General features: G+C 42.0%; 1 protein-coding gene across 2 annotated transcripts in view; it reads left to right on the forward strand.

Annotated features, from left to right (window-relative positions):
* The window catches only part of gdap2 (ganglioside induced differentiation associated protein 2), a 30857-nt gene extending 14501 nt beyond the window's left edge, over window positions 1-16356 (forward strand). For both annotated transcript variants that reach the window (XM_076263411.1, XM_076263413.1), the window contains 5 exons: window positions 420-496; window positions 650-789; window positions 3287-3341; window positions 6463-6606; window positions 14548-16356. In XM_076263411.1, the coding sequence (XP_076119526.1) occupies window positions 420-496; window positions 650-789; window positions 3287-3341; window positions 6463-6606; window positions 14548-14589 (458 nt within the window). In that variant the 3' untranslated portion in view covers window positions 14590-16356. The remainder of the gene's footprint in view (window positions 1-419; window positions 497-649; window positions 790-3286; window positions 3342-6462; window positions 6607-14547) is intronic.
* Window positions 16357-19749: the final 3393 nt, after the last annotated feature.

The raw sequence follows: 19749 nt of genomic DNA on the forward strand, positions 1-19749 counted from the left end.
TGATGTCCGTCCTGTTGCAAATAAAAGGGTTCCTTGGCAGCATATCACACATCTCTACACATTCCTCTGCGCAAAATCTAATTTTGTTCCTCAAGTGGACCTTTCGGGGCTAAAGGGGGCATAAATGATCTAAACCAGATTTAGTACTGCAGGAGTTTAGACATAATTACTTAAAAGTGTGCGTGTGTGTGTATGTGGCTGAGTCTCTGACAGAGCAAGAGAGGTTGTATCAGTGTGAGTGTGAGTGTGTGTGAGCGTAAGAGACTGTGTGAGCGTGTGCCAGTGCTAAGGTCAATACAGTTTTAGTTGAGATTCAATTTACCAGATGAAGGTGCTTTCTACTTTCTTAAACTGACTGAGAATGAAACGGTTGTTTCTAGTTGTCCTGAGAAATGTGTTTGTGTGTGTGTGTGCACTAGGCGTTGATATGTGCGGCAGGACAGTGATGGTGATTGTGGGACGGAACATCCCAGTGACCCTCATTGACATAGAGAAGGTAACAAACACATGGACACTCACACAACAGCACTTGATGGTCTTCATCTCTTGATATGCATCACAGTGGGAATATAGCATCAAATTAATTGAAAGGTCTCATTTTGCTGTGTGTGTGTGTGTGTGTGTGTTTGTATTGCTCTGTCCCTTTCAGGCCCTGTTGTATTTCATCCATGTAATGGACCACATTACGGTGAAGGAGTATGTGATGGTGTACTTCCACACGCTGACTGGCGAGCACAACCACTTGGAATCTGACTTCCTGAAGAAGCTCCACGATATTGTGGACTCAAAGTAAGTTGCTAATCCAGAGCCCAGTTTCTCTCCTCTGTCGAAACTCCTCATATGTCTTTCCCTCCGCCAACTGTAGGCTTGTCAGGAATCCGGCGTTGAGAGATGAATCGAGTAAAATTGTGCTTGAACTAACCGTCCCAGCTGTCGATTAGATTTAACCAGACAGCGCTGACCTTGTTGTCTAAGATAGTTTGTACTGCAAGGAGTTCCAAGGCCCTTGATGAATTGTGCCAGTGAGTATTGTGTTTCCCTCTTCACATACCTGTGCTCGCCGCGTTCATTCCTGCTGTTCTAAACTCCAAATTGATGCTTTCAACCACATCCAAAGATCCGTCGCTTTTTTTTTCTGCGTGGAATAACTGAAAGGGAATAACTTGTTACCTGCCATTGCTTTGGAAAATTGGAGTTAGTCTTGGCATCAAATCCTTCAAAAAAAGTGTGGGTGGGTGGAGTGTGTTGGCTTGCGACACCTCACCACACCTCGACTCGGAGCCAGTCTTCCCCCAGGAAACATGCTCCCGTGTCCTCCTCGCTCCGGGGGCCAAATGTCATTTCTGTTTCAGGGCAATAGAATAACAATAGAAAACAGTCATGGCACGGTGGTAATTATGAGCGAATGCGCTAACCGCGGGGGCCAACCACTGCAAATGATGTGTTACAGAGAAGTGAGTTGGCCCTGAGCCCCTTTTATGCGTCTCAGACAGGAAAGACAAGCTGCTGGCGGGAGAGATAGATCCTGTAGGCCCTGTGATGAGTAAGGACACACACACACACACACACCCCCCCCCCCCTTGGCGCCAGGCCGACCCTGGCCCTGGCCAGAGGTGAGTTTGATCGGCCGTCGAAAAAGTAAAACGCAGCACGATGAGGTCAACGTGCCGCCGCGTCTTGTTGGTGGAGCGAGGCGAGAAGAAGAAAAAAATATCCTTGGGGTTGAACCCGTGGCCTCCAGATGCCCAGTCTGAGTGTGAAGCAGAGAAACAATAGAGTGTCATTGGGCTCGCATGCTAACAGAGGCTGCTGGGGAAATCCGGCTTTAGAAAGTCAGTCCTTCCGTGCATTTGTTCCTACTATTCATTAAATCAAGTCATTGTCAGTAGGTAAGTGGGCAGATCAGCTAATGAGTGAAACCACCAGCACAGAAGACCTCAGATGTCAGGAGAAAGAGCCCCAGGACCTAGAGGAATCCTCAGGCGTTCAGAGAAGAGGGGAAGGAGTTCTGAGGAGATCTGTCAGGGGTATCAGCCATGCCTTGGGGGAGAAAGGAAGGGGACAGAGTGCCTTTTTTTATTCTGGGACAGGACGTGGTCAGAGATGAAGGGCGTCAAGATGTGATGCCAAATCTGCTACTGCATGTCTGTGTCTGTCTTTGAATGTGTGTGTGTTTGTGTGTGTGTGTGTGTGTTTGTGTGTGTGTGTTTGTGTGTGTGTGTGTTTGTGTGTGTGTGTGTGTGCGAGTGTGTGTGCGAGTCATTCAAATCTGAAGCTGCCTTAAGGAGCTGCTCTTCAAAGTGCCTTGACTCCATGATGGATGAGTGGTTGTGTTTGAACAGGCCTAAATTTAAATGACCCCCAGGAGTACCTCCTTGAAGCGTCTTGATGGACCATGACAAATGGCGAACCCAGGTCTCATGCCGGGGGTATCTTAAACCTGTGTCTCCCAAACTTTGTTTGTGTTGTAGTACGTCATCCATGTCCAGGCGTTGTAAAAAAAATGGTTGTAGTTTACATGGCTTTGGCCAAGACTACCTCCCCATGGACCTTACGTCATCAGGCAACATAATAGAATAACTCTCTACTCTTTCCTGTTGAAGGAGGGGGAGGTTATAAAACATGTCCCGAGTTATAAAAAAAAAAAGTTGTGTCTTGTAAGGCCGTTCGATCGGAGCCTGTGCACGAGTGATTATGTCTGTTTAGTCACGGGGCAGTGCACCTGGCTTACATTTTCAACTGAACCAGTGATCTGGATTAACGGCACTCCAACTCACCGGAGGCGTGACATCACACACACGTGCCCGGCGCCTCACGGAGACCGTTGCCGGTCAGTGATGAGAGCCAGTGCAGTCGAGAGCGCGGGCTGGTCATGGCCGGTCGTGGGAAAGGGGAGACTGTTGATGAATGCGTCCCTTGCATGCTGTAAACCCGCCCAGGCTTTTGGATGGGCCTGGAGGTAATTTCTGGTTCAAGTGTGTGTTTTGGACGGGATCGGGGGGCCTTTTGGACTGGCGGGTTGGCTTTCGGGGATGCGTTTTGGACGGATTTCATGGACATTTAGTTGTGCTCTAAATGTGCCCTTTTTTGTTTTTGCTATGATAGCATTGTTTCCATCTCCCTGTCAAACTTTGATTTGTTTATTGTTTTTGTTAATAAAAGGCAATAACATGGTATCCCAGAGAGATACTGCTATGTTTGTTTGGTGACCAGTTGGTTTTGTTATGTTTCTGTATGTCTTAGCAAACACTTACTCAGACTCTTCCCTCCTTTACTGCTTTTGCAGGTTTAAGAAGAACTTGAAGGCCTTCTACTTCGTCCACCCCACGTTCCGCTCTAAGGTGAGCTGACCATCAAGCAGTTACCTGTGCCTGTTCCTCTGTACCTGTACCTCAGGACTGTGTTGTTTTGTCTTGTCTGTTGTGGTCCGTAGTGTGTGTGTGTGTGTGGGGGGGCATACAGCAGGGGTCTCAAACACGCGGCCCACGGGCCAAATCCGGCCCGCGTCCGGCCCAATTCCGGCCCGCGACGTATGTCAAAATAATAATGTAATCCGGCCCTTGAGGCTATTTTTAATTGCGACAAACAACGATACTGATTAAAATAGACGATAGATCCAAGTACGGTGACAAATCTCATTTGTAGCCTACTCTGCTCCACTATGTGCTAGACATCCAGAGCTTGATTCAAACCCAAAATCACTGCGCAAAGTTTTCAGGAAATACTTGTATTACACGCGAGAAACACAAAGACGTGCATTTGTAATGACGCGGAAGCGATGCAGGCCATAGTTTTGCACAAATTGAAGCAGAAATAGGCCTACACCTAATGTTGACAAAACGTTCACGTGTGATGAAGTCTTAGGTAGGCTATGTTATTCACCTATTCTGATTCTGAAGGAGAATATCCTTTTGGAGATTATAATCGATCGTCTATTGACAGTGATAGTCACAGTGCGTCTGTGAATGGAGGTGTGTCTTTGCGTGTATATGACGGTGTCCACTAAGCATACCATGCTTATTTCGACCCTCTGCCCAACATAGCTTGGAGGTTGCAGTGGTAATTGTGATGAAAGTGTCCGTAATGGACGTGGTACAGACAGCAGGGCTAGTAGAAATAGGGCTCTAAAGAACTACAAAGTCACCCAATATGATGCAAACTTCTGGGTACTCAGATTACCCGCGATAGGAACTGATTTGACCAGAATACTTAATTGTAGGCCTTGTGGTTTAGTAATACATCACTAAACCATATACATCTTAGGTGTTGGTATACATCTTAGGTGTTTTCCTGTTAATTTGTTATGTGGGTAATATGAAAAAAAGGAAAGTAAACCTGCTCAAATATGTTCATCCAGTATTTACTGAAAGGTGCATAATTTGAGTTCCTTGCCATCCAGTGATGGGTACATTTACCCCCTTCATAAACTTTTGTTTATACTCAAAGATTTTTACATTTACAGTAGGACTTTATCTCTGACCACTTTCAAGCCATGGCCTTTTGAAATTTTGATATAAAAATCCAATGGTGTTGCTTTCTTAACCCTGACGCCTAGTTTGCCAGGTTTAAAAAAGTTATGAGAGGAAAATATTTTTATTTGGTGTGATACACACACATACCCGTTTTTATGCTTTTTGTTTGTTTTATAATTTGTATTAATATTTATTTTATCATTATTTTATTTATAAGCTAAGGTTGCTAGCACAGGTGTCTAAAACTAGATAAAAACACTTGCACTTTCTGTTTGCAGTTTTGTGTGGTATTTGAAAAAAAGAACATTGCATTTTCAGAAATAGCCGGCCCTCCAATCAGATGGCGTTGGCAGAAGTGGCCCCCAGCTCATTTGAGTTTAAGACCCCTGGCATACAGAGTACTTTTTAATCACTGTTTTGCTGCCCTGCTGCAGTTTGTCCTAATCCCGTGAGGAAAAACAACAAGGAAAATAACATTAACTCTTTAGGAGGCCCCCCTGTGGTTTTAAATCGCTATCACACCTGTGCCTAAGTTGATTATGCAGTGGAGGAATTAACATAGTGCTTTTTTCCTTTTTCTTTTTTCTTTTTTGTTTAAAAAAAAAAAAAGTCATGTCATTAGACACCAGATAATGAACTCTCTGAATTTATTCAGGAGATCCTAGCCCTTCCTCCCTCTTACAGGTGTGAGTGGTGCTCAGGCATCACTACTCAGTAGCTACAGTAAACCTCTCAAATGACTTTCAGTGGTTTTGAATAGGTTGTCAGGGTTCACTCCAAAGCTTGAACGTGTGTGTGTGTGTGTGTGTGTGTGTGTGTGTTTGTGTGTGTGTGTGTGTGTGTGTGTGTGGATACATATGTGTGTATGTCTATTTCAAAATACTGGCAGGTTTGTAAAAGAAAGTATACTTCCACTCTAAATCACCTCTTGATTGTTAGCCCGGACAGAGTATGTGGGTAAATTGAGTCCAGCTCTAGGGGTAGCGGCCTCTTTAGAAAGTGAAGATCAAGGTCAGGAGAGCAGTGCCATCTAAGGGAGGCTTATTTGGACCAGATCATTTGTCTGTAACCCACACTCCACTCCAACAAGGACAATTTTGAAGCTGTTGGAGAATCTTGGGTCAACCTTGTAGTCACACAAAAATAGTGCTGAGTAAAAAAACACTACTCAAAATAATTAAAAGATTAATTTTAGAGCACTCATAAAACTGATTCTATTATTAGTCTCTTCAAACAATGACTTTTGCCCCCTCTTAGCCTAAAGGGTTCTGCCCTAAGTTTTTTTTTCCGCCACTGCCTTTTATGGTCTTCTCTCTTCAACATCTTCAGTTACTTAGGGTGTTTCTAGGTTTTTATGTCTAACAGTAGGGCTGCACAATTAAGAGAAAATAATTGGGATTTTTCTGACAGATATTGCGATTGTGATTAGCGATATGATATTGTTGAAAGTCAATGTCAAGATTTAGTTCAACATTCCAAATGTTTCTTTAAGTAACGCTACATCTGAATGGTGAGCATGCCTAGTGCATGAGAAGCACAGCGCTCCTTATTAGTGAACTTCACTGTCTGTCACTCAAGAAGGATGACCTGTATATAAAAATAAACCTAAATGTGACCATTAACTGTGCATTAACTGTGCATTAACTGTGCATTAACTGTGCATTAATTGTAGCCCTTGCAATTGGTTCAAATTGTGATTACGACTGCAATGATTGTGCAGCCCTTATCTAACAGGTCTATTCCACCCCCCAATTGCAATTAAAGTTAAACTGCCAAAACTACCAAAAATCAAATTTTTGGAGATCGGTTGTCACATTTATCTAGATTGACAATTGTGAAAGATTAAAAACATATATTTAATCGCATTGCATCACTTAATGGGTACGTTGTCAGCTTGAAATTGTAATTGTTTGGCTTGTTGAAAATATCAATGAAGTTTTATGTAAAGCTGTAATGGAAACCTGACTTTTGTTCCCCCTGCGTGTAACAGGTATCCACCTGGTTCTTCACAACCTTCAGTGTGTCAGGCATGAAGGAGAAGGTGCACCACATGGATACGCTGCAGCAGCTCTTCACCTGCATCCTACCCGAGCAGATCGACATCCCACCCTTCGTGCTGGAGTACGACGCCAGGGTGAGTGACCCTTAATGTCAGTAGCCATGAATCGGTTGGATCCGACAAACTTTTTAATTGGGCCATATTCCTGTCCCGAGTCCCGACCTGTCGTTGTTTTAGCATGCGTCTGATTAGAAGATGTCACAGTCAACGTTCTAGCTCTGGTCCGATCTGAGTGAACTTCTGGCATGACCGAAATGTTTGTCTTTTGTCATGCAGTGTGCACAGTCAAACATATCACATCCGATTAAAATGTGTAGTGAATTATGTGTATATAGACCGTTTTTTATTATTATTATTATTATTATTTAGAATTATATAGTTTGAGACTGAAAAAAGTATCTGCCCTACAAATGAAAAAGGTTCTCATATCCCAAATAGATCACAGTGCAAGCACAGTACTTCAGAGTTCACTCAGAGTGTAGGAGGATCCGTCTGCACCCCTCTTGGACCCTCTTGGTCCAAGACTATGACACCAGGGTGAATTCCCTTGACCCTTACAAAACTAAAAGGTATTCAGATCACAAATAGATCAAAGTGCAAGCACAGTACTTCATAGTTCACAAAGTACTCAGAGTGTAGGAGGATCTGTCTGCATCCCCCTTGGACCCTCTTGGTTCAAGACTATGACACCAGGGTGAGTTCCCTTGACCCCTACAAAACGAAAAGGTCTTCAGATCACAAATAGATCTTCACGAAGTACTCCGCATGTAGGAGGATGAATCAATTTCCCTGCCTTAGTCCAAGAGTGACGGCATAGTGAGTGACCTTAACCCCTACAAAATGAAAAGGTCCTCTGATAACAAACATATTCTCATAAAGTAGTCCTAAGCCTATCATACCTCCAAAGGGACAACCTCAACAGTCATTGTAATGTCTATGATCTCCTGGTGGTGCTGGAGTGGCACTGCATGTGGGGCCAGATCTGGAGCGTTTGTTCACCCTGTCCATAATTCATAATGGTTTTCAGCGCAAAGCAATCCTGGAATCCTGTGAACACACACATAGGCTGATGAAGATCAGTAACTAGCAAGGCTTTGAACCGGTTCACGGAACGAAAACGAAAACCAGAAACTTTTGATGTTTTGCTAGGAACAGAAACGAAACCAGAAACTTTAAAAAATGTTATGTTCCGGAACAGAACCGTTTATCTAAAATAATGGTCACCGGTTAATACCGTTATTTTTTCCATTCTTCCACAAGATTTCTGTGCAATATGACTTGGTGAGGTTCACTTCCGATCGGGAGAAATGTAATAGAGAATCTTGCCGCCAGCTGTACAGGCAGAATCTTTTTTAATTTCCCTCTGGGCCTGACAAGCTTTTGGGCATTTGTTTATAAGTTTAATATACACAATGGCAGCTATGCACACACCATTGTGGTTATGTACTGTCTGATGACATAAGTGAGACAGAAATGCACGGATTGGGCCCTGACCAGGTTTGGCCAATTGATGTTCACAATGGCAGCTATGTAGCCTACCATATTTCAGTTATTTGCACAGATTTAGCTAAGTGAGTTGCACAGGCTTTTTGATGGATGTAAGAACTACAGTGATGCTTCTGTAATGCTTTGTGGATTTGTATTGTTTGATAGATAGATAGATAGATAGATACATACATACATACATACATAGATACATACATACATACATACATACATAGATACATACATACATACATACATACATACATACTTTATTGATCCCCAGGGGAAATTCAAGAGAAACAAATGCACTGATTGGGCCCTAATCAGGTTTGGTCAATTGAAGTTCTCAATGACCGCTATGTAGCCTGTCATTTGCACCAATTGAGCTATGTAAGAAGTATAATGGATGTGTTCAGTTGTTTGCCAATAAACAACATGGCAGAAATTTTTCTTGTCTTAATTCACGTATAATACTGAAAAAAATGTAGGCATGTCAGAACTACAGTTATGCCGCTTACATAATGTAGCCTAAAAAAATGTAGGCATGTCAAAATTAGTTATGTCGCTTACATAATGTAGCCTATATGCTTTTTTAATGTTTGATGACAGACTAACAATATAATTTAAAATGTATAATTTAACTCCTAATGATCAGCCTATTATTTGTATGTCCCACAGCTGACATGGAACGTTATTAACCGGTTTTGGAACTTTATTTTTTTGTTCTAACCGGTTCAGTAACGTCAGTTTTAGGGTTGAACCGGAAACTGGAAACGTTAAAATAATGTTTCTTTTCGGAATGAACCAATTGGGGAAAAAATCTGGTTCAAAGCCCTGGTATCTAGATAAGAGTGTTTAGATAAAAGTATCTGCTGAACAAGTCAATGTAAATGTGAAGAAATGTATCCACACAAAGCACCTCGGTGTTAATTGTTTGGATTGTATTAAGAGTTAGTTGTATTTTATCAATTAGTAGAGGATGATGCACATTGTTAGTTCCCATAAAAAAAGTCCTCAAACGTCAAATATGTACTTTCAAAGCGCTCCAGTACTTTTCATGTTTAGACAACGGGAGCTTCAGCCTACTCTGTGTCTACAGAGTGTTGAAGGACTTTCCTGGAGGCAGCATGTCATAATGTTGATGGCCACTCCTTTATTAAATCAAGCTGGAGTCCGCATCCAAGTCCTGTAGCATCCATAGACGACAGAGAGCTGCTGTAGTGTTCAATCTAATGCCACACAACATGTTTTTTGTTTTGTTTTAAGGCAATTACCTTGGCTTATGGCTTGACAGACCTGCATGTTTGCCTCAATAACACAACGTTTGTGTCTCGCATGTCTCGCCGTTTTCAAAATCCCTTGATCTTACGTCTAACAAGGTCAGGTGGAGTCCCAATTAGAGCCTGTTGCTAAACCCAAATCAGAGGATTCTACCTTATGGGGTCAGCAGTGTTGATAAGATAAAGCAGAGCTGGATGTCTGGAAAGCCGAGGCACAATGGGGGACGCCGTCTGTTGTCTGTTTTTCTTGGGATCAGCTGTTTTTCCTCCTTTTTGTTTTTTCAGCTGAGTGCTCACTCATGACTAAGCTGTCCTCTCTCTCTCTCTCTCCATTTCTCTCTCTCCTTTTTTGTCTTTCTTTTAAGGCTCTTTCATGAATCCTGCTGCTCTGAAAGCTACATTAGAGTGAGGCATTAATAGACACATCCTGTTGTAGATCAGATTCCTCGTGGTTGTTTCTGTTTGTGTTACTGTGATATATATTTTATGGTACAGGTTTGAAAAGAAGTGGAGAAAAAGCATCTCTCTCTCTCTCACTTTCTCTCTCTCTCTCTCTCTCTCTCTCTCTCTCTCTCTCTCTCTCTCTCTCTCTCTCTCTCTCTCTCTCTCTCTCTCTCTTACTCCTTCCTCTCTCTCTTTCTCAGGCATACTTCAAAGACATTTATTGTTAGTAGTAATTTTCTGCAAATTCCCCAGCATCATGCACGCAGGGCAGGACTCAATCGACATGGCAATTTTTCTCAATTTATTTTAATAGGCCTTATATCCCTGCTTGAAATCTGAGTGATTTTCTTATTTTAACCCAACCATTGGGGGCGTTTTTAGCCAATTTTTTTTTTTTTTTTTTTTTTTGCAAGAGTTGTTGTACGGCAACCAAGGACAACATCCCAGAGACGCCAGTGAAAAGACTTCTAAATGAGGGTTTTGGGGTTAAAAAAAGGACCAATAAGTGTGGTTCAGACTTGGTCGCACAAGTTTCAGTCGTTTAAAAATAGTCCCTAGGCACCACTGCACTTCCATTGAGGGAGGCATCGTGTGAAATCAAATAAAAATAAAGTGTCCCTTCTCGAAGTTTGGTTGCTTCAGTATGCACCCGTGGAAAGTGCCGTTAATTAGTTTCTCGAAAAAAATAAACTGTGACCACGGATTTCCAGTTGGTTAAAAACCCATAACTTTTGCTGACAAGGCAAATATGGCAGAACATCTTTCACTATATGGAGGAACATTGTCTACATTGGAATTAATTTAGTCTCAACCTTAAATGATTTTTCATTTCAGCATTTATCATATCCCCTTGTGTTCAGTGGAACACTTGTCTGTCACCTTTTTTACTCATGGACAGACAGACTCCAAAACAAAGTTAAAACAATAAGCAACACAACACCATATGACCTCACTTAATTAAAGGATCCTTATTCCCAGATTTGGTTAGTGAAATATATTAAACAATTGTGATCCAAAATGTTCCAGACTCATGTTATCCAGACTCATGTCCCACTTTTTCTTCTTGAACCATAGTCTGGTTTCTCAAACGGTATCACTCTTACAGTTGCTTGGCTTGGCATGGACTTTGGCCTTCTGAGGGAGATTTGGTAGATTGGCTTTTGAGAGGGATTTCGTCCAAGATTCGGCTTCTAGCCTCGGGCCTCACAATGAACAGAAGTGTGTGTGTGTGTGTGTGTGTGCGTGTGTGTGTGTGTGGTGAAATACAAGGGAATGATGCTCTATAGACCATGTGTTGTCCACATATCTGCGTGTCTGAGACAAGGCATGCAGGTCAGATTCCACCAGTGTTAATGTGAAGTGCACTTCCACTATAATTAATGTTCAGTGATTCATATGAGTCCAGCACATTGTCCGGTTTTGCCAGGAAAAGTTGCTTTATAATTCCAGAAACCTGCAGAAAGTTAGTTAGATTTACGAGTTTTACATAAATCAGGTCCCTTGCGAAGCTCTATTCATTTGAATGACTCAGACTAGTGACTGCTCAGATAGACCCAGCACACAAGTGACAAATTAATTGAAATGAGTATCAACCAGCCAGACGCTCAGGCGTTCCAGTTCAGGTCCATCCACGAGGCCTTAGTCACCCTCCATCGGCTCTTCATATCAGATGGGCCAGGCAGGCTGTTGGCTTTCCGAATGGTCCCAGTTGGTTGAAGGCGCCATGAGGAGTTTTGATTAAAAACCTTTTATTTAGTTTTAAAATTAAATTACCCTTTGTTTATTTATTTATTAAGTGCATTTTATACAAGAACTGTAATACAAGGTGCTTTACAGAAGAATAGTAGACAGAGCCTGTCAGAAATGCTTGTGATAAATAAAATTATTCCACTGCTTGGTTGAATTTCCCATTGTCCTACGTAATTTAGAACGACCATTAACCGTATGTTATTTGCACACCTAGATCCATTTTTTTGGCCGTATCACACTTGTATATTAATTCGCCGAACTCGTTGTGAAGTTTAAATGAACCGTCACGTTGCATCCGAGCTGTAAAATGCAGACTTTCAGAACAGCAACATTGTAGCATATGACGGAGGTGGCTTTTGGCTAGATGGATGAAAGCAGGCTAAGTAAAATAGCGATGTTTCAAAGCTTAAGTTCATCAGAATCTTGGGATACACCGCTTGACAACGGGAGAGCTAGAACTAACGACTGGCCTTTGGCCGTAGCAACCATCCATTTAGAACTAGTAACGGCAGTTTGTCCTGCAAGTTTAGAAATTAGTTGATATGTGTCGGAAGAAAGTAGTTCTACAAACAAGACTGTTTTAGCGATTAACCCATTCACGCTGGATGCTGCATGACGCAACATTGACCCTCCCGCTGGATGCTGCGTAGCGCAACATTGACCCTCCCGCTGGATGCTGCGTAGCGCAGCATGCTTTTTATTTCATGTTACTAGGTGCTACAGAGGCTTAGATATTAAATTTTGGTAGACGTTGACAATTTTTTGTATGTTTTCAGAAAACCCTCAGGAAATAAGGTTATTTAGTCTAGAATGCCATAGGATTCTATAGGCGTTTTTAGCAGGCATTTTAGGAGTAAATGGGTTAAAACATTTAAATTGTAACAGGAGATGAACACAACGCAAGTGTCAACAGTGGAATAAGCGGGATAATGGACTCCACAGTGGTCTGTTCACAGAAATTAATGCACTTACGCTTCCGCTTCGCGTCGGGGACGTTTTACAAGCTCAACCGTGCATTCATTTCTGTGAACAGACGACCATGTCGTCCATTATCCCTTACGTAATTAATGGGACTCAGGCACGCCTGCTGCTTTTTCTCTACGAAGCTCCCCCTAGCGTCTGTATGTGTCGATACAAGTCTGTATGTGTCGATGAGAGTCTTCCTGTAACGAGTCATTTAACCATATACCCACTTACGAAGATTATGAATTAACATGAAAATGTTGTCTGGTGACCCTTTAAGTAAAAAAGGTCAAAACTGTAAAATGTAGTAAAACAAAGACATGGATAAACATTTTAAAATGGATAAAAGTTTTAAGCAATGATGTGTGGAAAAATGCTAATCAAGGTAAGACAAAATTTAAAAACTGAGGGAATACTAAGCCAAACAGATATGTCTAAAATATGTTTCTTCAGAGGATAAAAGTGCTACCATGTATTGGTTCTTGCACTTAAACCAGGTGATTTCACTTAAGTAGCTCATCTACCTGGATGGAATGAATGCATGCATGGAAGGACTTTCTGAAGCCGGGTTTCCCACCTCTGCGGAAATGCATGCAAAAACACCTCCAGCTAACCAGCTGCCACTGGTACAAAAGCATGCCAACTTGTGTCTTTTTCGGCAATGTGGTTGGTGACCTATTTCATTAAAGGTGCAGGCAACTTCTTTAAAAACACCACATCAGTATGCTCCAGTGATCTGTCCAGTTCTACAGCTTTCGGCACTTTCAGTTATTTAGCTTAAAACGAAATAACTAGAAATGGAAATGTCTAACACTGCTTTGGATAGCAGTTTTTGCCCCCACTGAGTTGCCTTGCAACACAATCATGCAAACGTCCTTTCTGGTTATTCGCTGGACAGACGAATCGGCAACTGAGCCACTGTCTCTGTCTGTCCTGCTGTATGGAGTACCACTGGTGCTGCTGGGCCTGCAGTCCCTCAGACTGCCATGGGGCCACAGTGATTGGGGTTGGACGTGGAATGTGTTCATATCTATGGGTTGGACTCAAATGACCTGATGGCCTGAACTTTGGCCTGAAAGGGAGAAAGGAACTCTTTTGTTGGTGTGTGCGTGTGTGCGTGTGTGAGTGAGAGAGAGAGAAAGCGTGGCAGAAGAGAAAAGAGAGTGAACGAGTGAGTGACTGACTGAGAGAGACAGAGAGATGGCCGCTGTTGCTGATGGGGTTACATTTCGAGAAGAGCACATTTGGTCCCCAGATGGTTGTTGTCTTTGGAGCGGCCCTCACCCGCGTCCACACCAGACGAGGGCCAGACCTGACTGAGGCTCTGCCTTCTTCACCACCTCTGTGTATCTGGTGGATTTATTTAGGAGAACCCCCAGGAAGGCAAGCCAGTAACCTGCATTGTTCTTAGTCCCAAAATGGCCAATATTGCAAGTCATTTTTTTTGTACACAACACAGAAAAACACTCGCATGCCCACACTTTGACAGCTGACAATTTACTATTTTTGTCAGAAGCAGATGCGGATTTTGCAACAGGATAATCAGTAGTGTGTGTGTGTGAGTGAGTGAGTGAGTGAGAACAGGTGATGGGAGAGTTTGTCCATCGGGCAGATGTGACTGCTGCCTCTCTCTCTCTCAGCTGTGACCGTATCTGTCCCCAGATGACTCCGGGGTCTGTCCTGTCCTCAGTGGAAAAGTACTCCAAGCCGAGGTGCAGCCTTGACCTGCAAGCTTAGTTTCCACTGCTAGTGAAGTGATAAGGTGGTCGCGGTGTGTTTTGCGAGTTTAATGTGACTGCTCAGACGGAGAGCACACACACACAGACACACACACACACACACTGTGAATTAAAGCTCAGGAGTAGAGAGCAGGGATTATCATGGTCTGCTTAAGGATCAGTTTTCACTGAATGCCAATTATTTAGTTGTTGTTTGCATCCCAGCCTGTTTTACACTACAAACTGCACTGATGCTGAGGTGTGTGTTAGCATTATTGCACTTAGCAATAATAAGGTTGGGGAGGGTGCATTTTTACTGCTCACATTGATGAATGATTATCATTAGCAAATGATGTGTATCTGCTCTGCTTGTGCAGGTGAACGGCCCCTATCAATCAACCCACCCCTCTGGTCTATGAGGCCTCTTGACCTTTCACCCCACCAACGAGGACCTCCGCTGCACGCCATAGTGGACGTCACAATGTTCTCAGCGTACTTGAGCCAGGCAGGTGTCACTTGACCTCCCAAGGACCTAAAGATGTTTAATCTCCTCTCCGATGAACCGCCATGTCACCCAAACCTATGGAGGACGTCGGCGGTCCTGTTTTCTGTTGAATTGCTGTTGTTGTGAAAGTTGTTTTTTCTTGAGAAGAAGGAGGATATGGAGACCAATCAGCTGGATCTCTACAAGGGGTTTGGTTAGGGGTGGGGGGTAGGGGGTCACTTCTGTGGTCCTCTAGTTGGTGGTCATGGGTAATAAGCACCGCTGCCCTATCTTAAACCCTCAGAGCCTGTGAAGATGGAGGTTGTGTGTGTGTGTGTGTGTGTGTGTGTGTGTGTGTGTGAGAGCGAGACAGAGACACACAGAGAGAGGGGCAGAGAAGGAGTATGATGTGTTTGCAGTAATCATACAAAGACTCACGAGCTTTGGATGGATGGAAGTTAATATGATCTGCCTATGCGGTCAGAGCAAGATTGCATGGTATTTTCCAAGTAGCGTGGGAGGAACTTATTTCTGGTTTTTGGTTCAGTTTTTTTCTTCTTTTTTTCCCCTCTTTGCACACGTGTCCATCCCACAACACACCTTCACCTCATGGTTTTTAACAGCACTTCACCAGCACTGTATATGGTTGTAGTTTTAATTTAAACACAAATACTGCTTTATCTGCCATACTGAGGACTACAGGAAAAACTAAAACAGTCAGTTCAAAACTGGGTTCTGTTGTGTTCTATGCTTGTAGGGTTATGCTTGGTAAATGCACACAGTTATCAAGATTGTATGGATCCTTTATGAAGTTTTTCAGATCTGCCTCACTTGATAGTCTTGGGTTGCATTTTTGCCTTCTATTTAAATGACACATTTTAATGCTGTATGTAAATGATTATATTGTAGATTATTAGAGATCACATGACTTTTACCACATGCATACATTTTGCAGTTTTTCTTTCTTTCTTTTTTTTGAGTTTTGTGTTCATTACAGAAAGCAAAACCTTTTGTCACATTTATTGCCTGTACTTTTCCCCTGTGTGTATTATATAAAATCAATTTAAACTTGAATGTAAACTATTTTTTTTTTAATCAAAGCAAGCATTTGAAGTACTCTCTCTGTGGCCTTAAGTTGCCCATGTGATGTCTCTGTATTCTTCTTTTAATGTTTGTTCCTACTTTTTTCATGTTAGAAATTCCCTGGCTTGACTTTTTAAAATCATTGCAGTCTTGTAGTCATGTCCACTGTTTTTCTCCAGCTTTCTGTTGATTTTATAACTTTGTGTGGTTACTTAGTTGGATGCTTAATGGTACATGACTACCAGTGGTGTTTTGTTTTGTTTTGTTTTGTTATGTTTTATGTTTAGGTCTCATCTTTCACATCATCGGACATCCAAAGACTAGCTGGTTACTGATATTCATATTGCTGTATCTCTGTGATTACAACACGGAGAGACTGACTGATCCATAACAATAATTTTACTGAAAGGTCAGCAACACTGCGCTGTCTACAACATGCTTCAGATATCGTACCCATCGCCCGAGGACTGTTGTTTTCGTTGGGTCAGTGAAGAAGAAAGATGCAAGGAGATTTTTTTTCTTCTTCCCCTTAGTCTACATTCCGTGCCAGGAGAACCAGTGAGGATGGTGAGCGGACCAGGGAGCAGTAATTATTTAAATAAAATGTTTCCAAATTTGACCTTTTTTGCCGTTTATTTTTTTGTTTGTGTGTGTGTTTGTGTTCTCACAGACTTTTCTGTAATGAGTTTCTGAGTCACTTTTGGGCTCCGTTGTTTACCAAAATGGGTTCAGATGGCAGCATGCCAATGGGTTTTTTTCCCTCTGGCGCGCACACACACACACACACATTACATTACATTACATCAGTTTACAGTTCTCTATTTGGTCCATTTTGAGTGAAAGCTAGTAGTGCCAGGTCAAATAAATTTGAATAGTTTTCCTTGATAAGAACTGAGCATCAATTAATTTTGCCATACTGTTGCACAACTCTTTAGTCATCACTGACTTGCAAGCTTGTGAACCGGCTCAGTGTGAAAAGGTCTATGTGGGTTTGTGCATTTCAAGAGAAATCTGTCTGAGTCAATAGCAGCCTTCCCGTACTTCAAATCAATCCCTCCTCACATCATCTAATCCAGGGTTTTTCAACTGATTGTGAACCAGGGACCACCATTCTGACTAATTACTTAACCCCAGGACCACCACTGAATAAAAATACTGATTCCCACATTGAAACTAAATTACTGAATCCATGGTCAGGGACCACCAACAGTGTCCTCACGGACCACAAGTGGGCCGCGCACCACTGGTTGAAAACCCCTGATTTAGAGAAGTACAGATGACCGCAATTTCAAATTACTGACGGCACAACTATACAGTCAGTCACTAGCCTAAGAGACACTTTACCTCCCTCAGGGATGGATTACTGCACGGGCCTACCGGGCCCAAGGGGTCAGGGGGCCCTGAAGCCCAAGCCTTTGCATGGATTCATTGCCTCAGTATCAACACATCAGAGTGTAGGCTATGAATCTGATTGAATTTAGTATTGGCCATCCCCAAAATGCACCAGAATAAAGGAAATCACATCAAACAAATTAAAAATGTTATGTGGGAGGACCCCCAAACCCCCCCTCCCACATATACGACAATAAGTGGGGGGCCCTTAATACATCTGGGCCCAGGGGCCCAAAAGTTCATAATCCGCCCATGACCTCCCTCTGTGATAATCATTACTTCCATGCCAATTTCTACGCTTTTTTCCCGAAATTGCACTCTGCCTACTTCAGAGGGCACTGTTCCTACCTTATTTTGGCCTATCATCAAATGCTTGACCTCACCTGGACAGGTTGAGCTGATGAACCTCAAAGAATTGTCAGTTCTGTGGACTTAAAAACTAAACATCATGGCAGCTCTGTTAGAGTCACCTATTGAAATTGTGTCTGAAACTGATTATGAATATTGCTAATTGAGAGGGCACAGCTATTTGTTATCTTGGAATAATTGAATACAACTGTATTTAAAATCAAAGCAGATTACCCATGTTATGTGACAAGTACAGTATTGGTCACTGTGATCAGTGAGGGACCCAGGACAGCACGGCAGAGCAGAGGTACAGTAGGCTAATACACAACAGGTGTGTGCGAAGCTGAGAGAGCCGTGTCACATTTTCCACCCTTCTGTTGCGCCAGTCTGCTTCCAGGAACGAGTGGAGAAACCATAATTAATGTCATCCTTGAGCTCCATCCGTCTCACTTTACACACCAGTTGTTTTATTTCAGTAATTCCATTCAAAAAGTGAAACTTGTACATGTATAATGTATACATTCATTCCACACAGACTGATATATTTCAAGTGTTTATTGTAGGGCTGATTACATTAAAAAAATGTAATCGAATTAATTACACACTCTGTGATTAATTAATCTAAATGAATCGCATATATAATTTTTGCTGTGACAGTATTTGAAATATTTAAATTCAAATCGAATCATTGAATAATCAGCATTAGTGACATTAAAGTTCAAAAACTCTTTTATTATTATTTTCACTGTTCAAATAATGGCCATAATAATCTATGATATGACCTAATATGCTGAGAAAAATAAATTCAAAAGTGCTTCGGGAAGAAGTTTTTTTTCACTACAAGGCATTTCAGGCCACAGATATAACCGACCAATAAATTAACACTCCCCTCAATGTCAACACTATTTCTTTGCATTGACGACTTTAGAGTCGAAGAACTCCGGTGATATTCCTTGCTGCAGACATTGCAGAGGACTTTATTTTAATCAACACTTTATATTTTTAACACCATCAGGCCATTTTTTAAAAGTAAATGTTCCAATCAATGATCTAGGCAGCACATTTTCTTCTCTCTCCTTCATTTTACAGTCTAATGGTTACTGACTCGGGGTCGGGGTCATACGGAATCGATTAATCTGCGCTATTTTTTTTAATCAGTTATTTTTCAAATTAATTAATCGAAATGAATCAGTTATTTTGACAGCCCTAGTTTATTTCTTTTCATTTTGATGATTTTAACTGAAACCCCAAATTCAGTATCTCATAAAGTTAGAATATTGTGAAAAGGTTCAATATTGAAGACACCTAGTGCCACACTCTAATCAGCTAATTAACTCAAAACACCTGCAAAGGCCTTTAAATGGTCTCTCAATCTAGTTCTGTAGGCTACACAATCATGGGGAAGACTGCTGACTTGACAGTTGTCCAAAAGACGACCATTGACACCTTGCACAAGGATGGCAGGACACAAAAGGTCATTGCTAAAGAGGCTGGCTGTTCACAGAGCTCTGTGTCCAAACACATTAATAGAGAGGCAAAGGGAAGGAAAAGATGTGGTAGAAGAAAGTGTACAAGCAATATGGATAACAGCACCCTGGAGAGGATTGTGAAACAAAACCCATTCAAAAATGTGGGGGAGATTCACAAAGAGTGGACTGCAGCTGGAGTCAGTGCTTCAAGAACCACCACGCACAGACGTATGCACAGTATGTAAAGACAAAAAGGACTGGACTGCTGCTGAGTGGTCCAAAGTTATGTTCTCTGATGAAAGTAAATTTTGCATTTCCTTTGGAAATCAAGGTCCCATTGTCTGGAGGAAGAGAGGAGAGGCACAGAATCCACGTTTATGACTTGTTTATGACTCATTCATGACAGTGTCATGTCACTCTTATGTCGATACTGTTACGTAAAGTGTAACCAAGAATCCTTTGATTTGCAAATCGTGTCAATCCTATATTTAATTGAGAATAGTTCAAAGGCAACATATCAACTAGATATTTCATGGAAAATATAAGCACATGTTGAATTTGATGCCAGCAACATGTCTCAAATGTTGGAACGAGGGCAACAAAAGGCTGGAAAAGTTGTGTAATGATAAAGACAACAAAAGGAAGAACTAATTAGGTTAACTGGAACCTGGGGATAAAAAAAGTCTCTCAGAAGTAAAGATGTGGAGGCAGGGGCGCAGCTACCCATTTTTTGAGGGGTAGCCTATGCAACAACAAATTGGCGCCCCCCCACCCAAAAAAAACCCCACAAACACATAGTAAAA

Source organism: Alosa pseudoharengus, unplaced genomic scaffold (assembly GCF_046254945.1).
Source record: "Alosa pseudoharengus isolate Yale_2024_CS ecotype anadromous, Long Island Sound unplaced genomic scaffold, YU_APseudo_1.1 YU_APseudo_1.1_scf_3, whole genome shotgun sequence".
NCBI lineage: Eukaryota > Metazoa > Chordata > Actinopteri > Clupeiformes > Clupeidae > Alosa > Alosa pseudoharengus.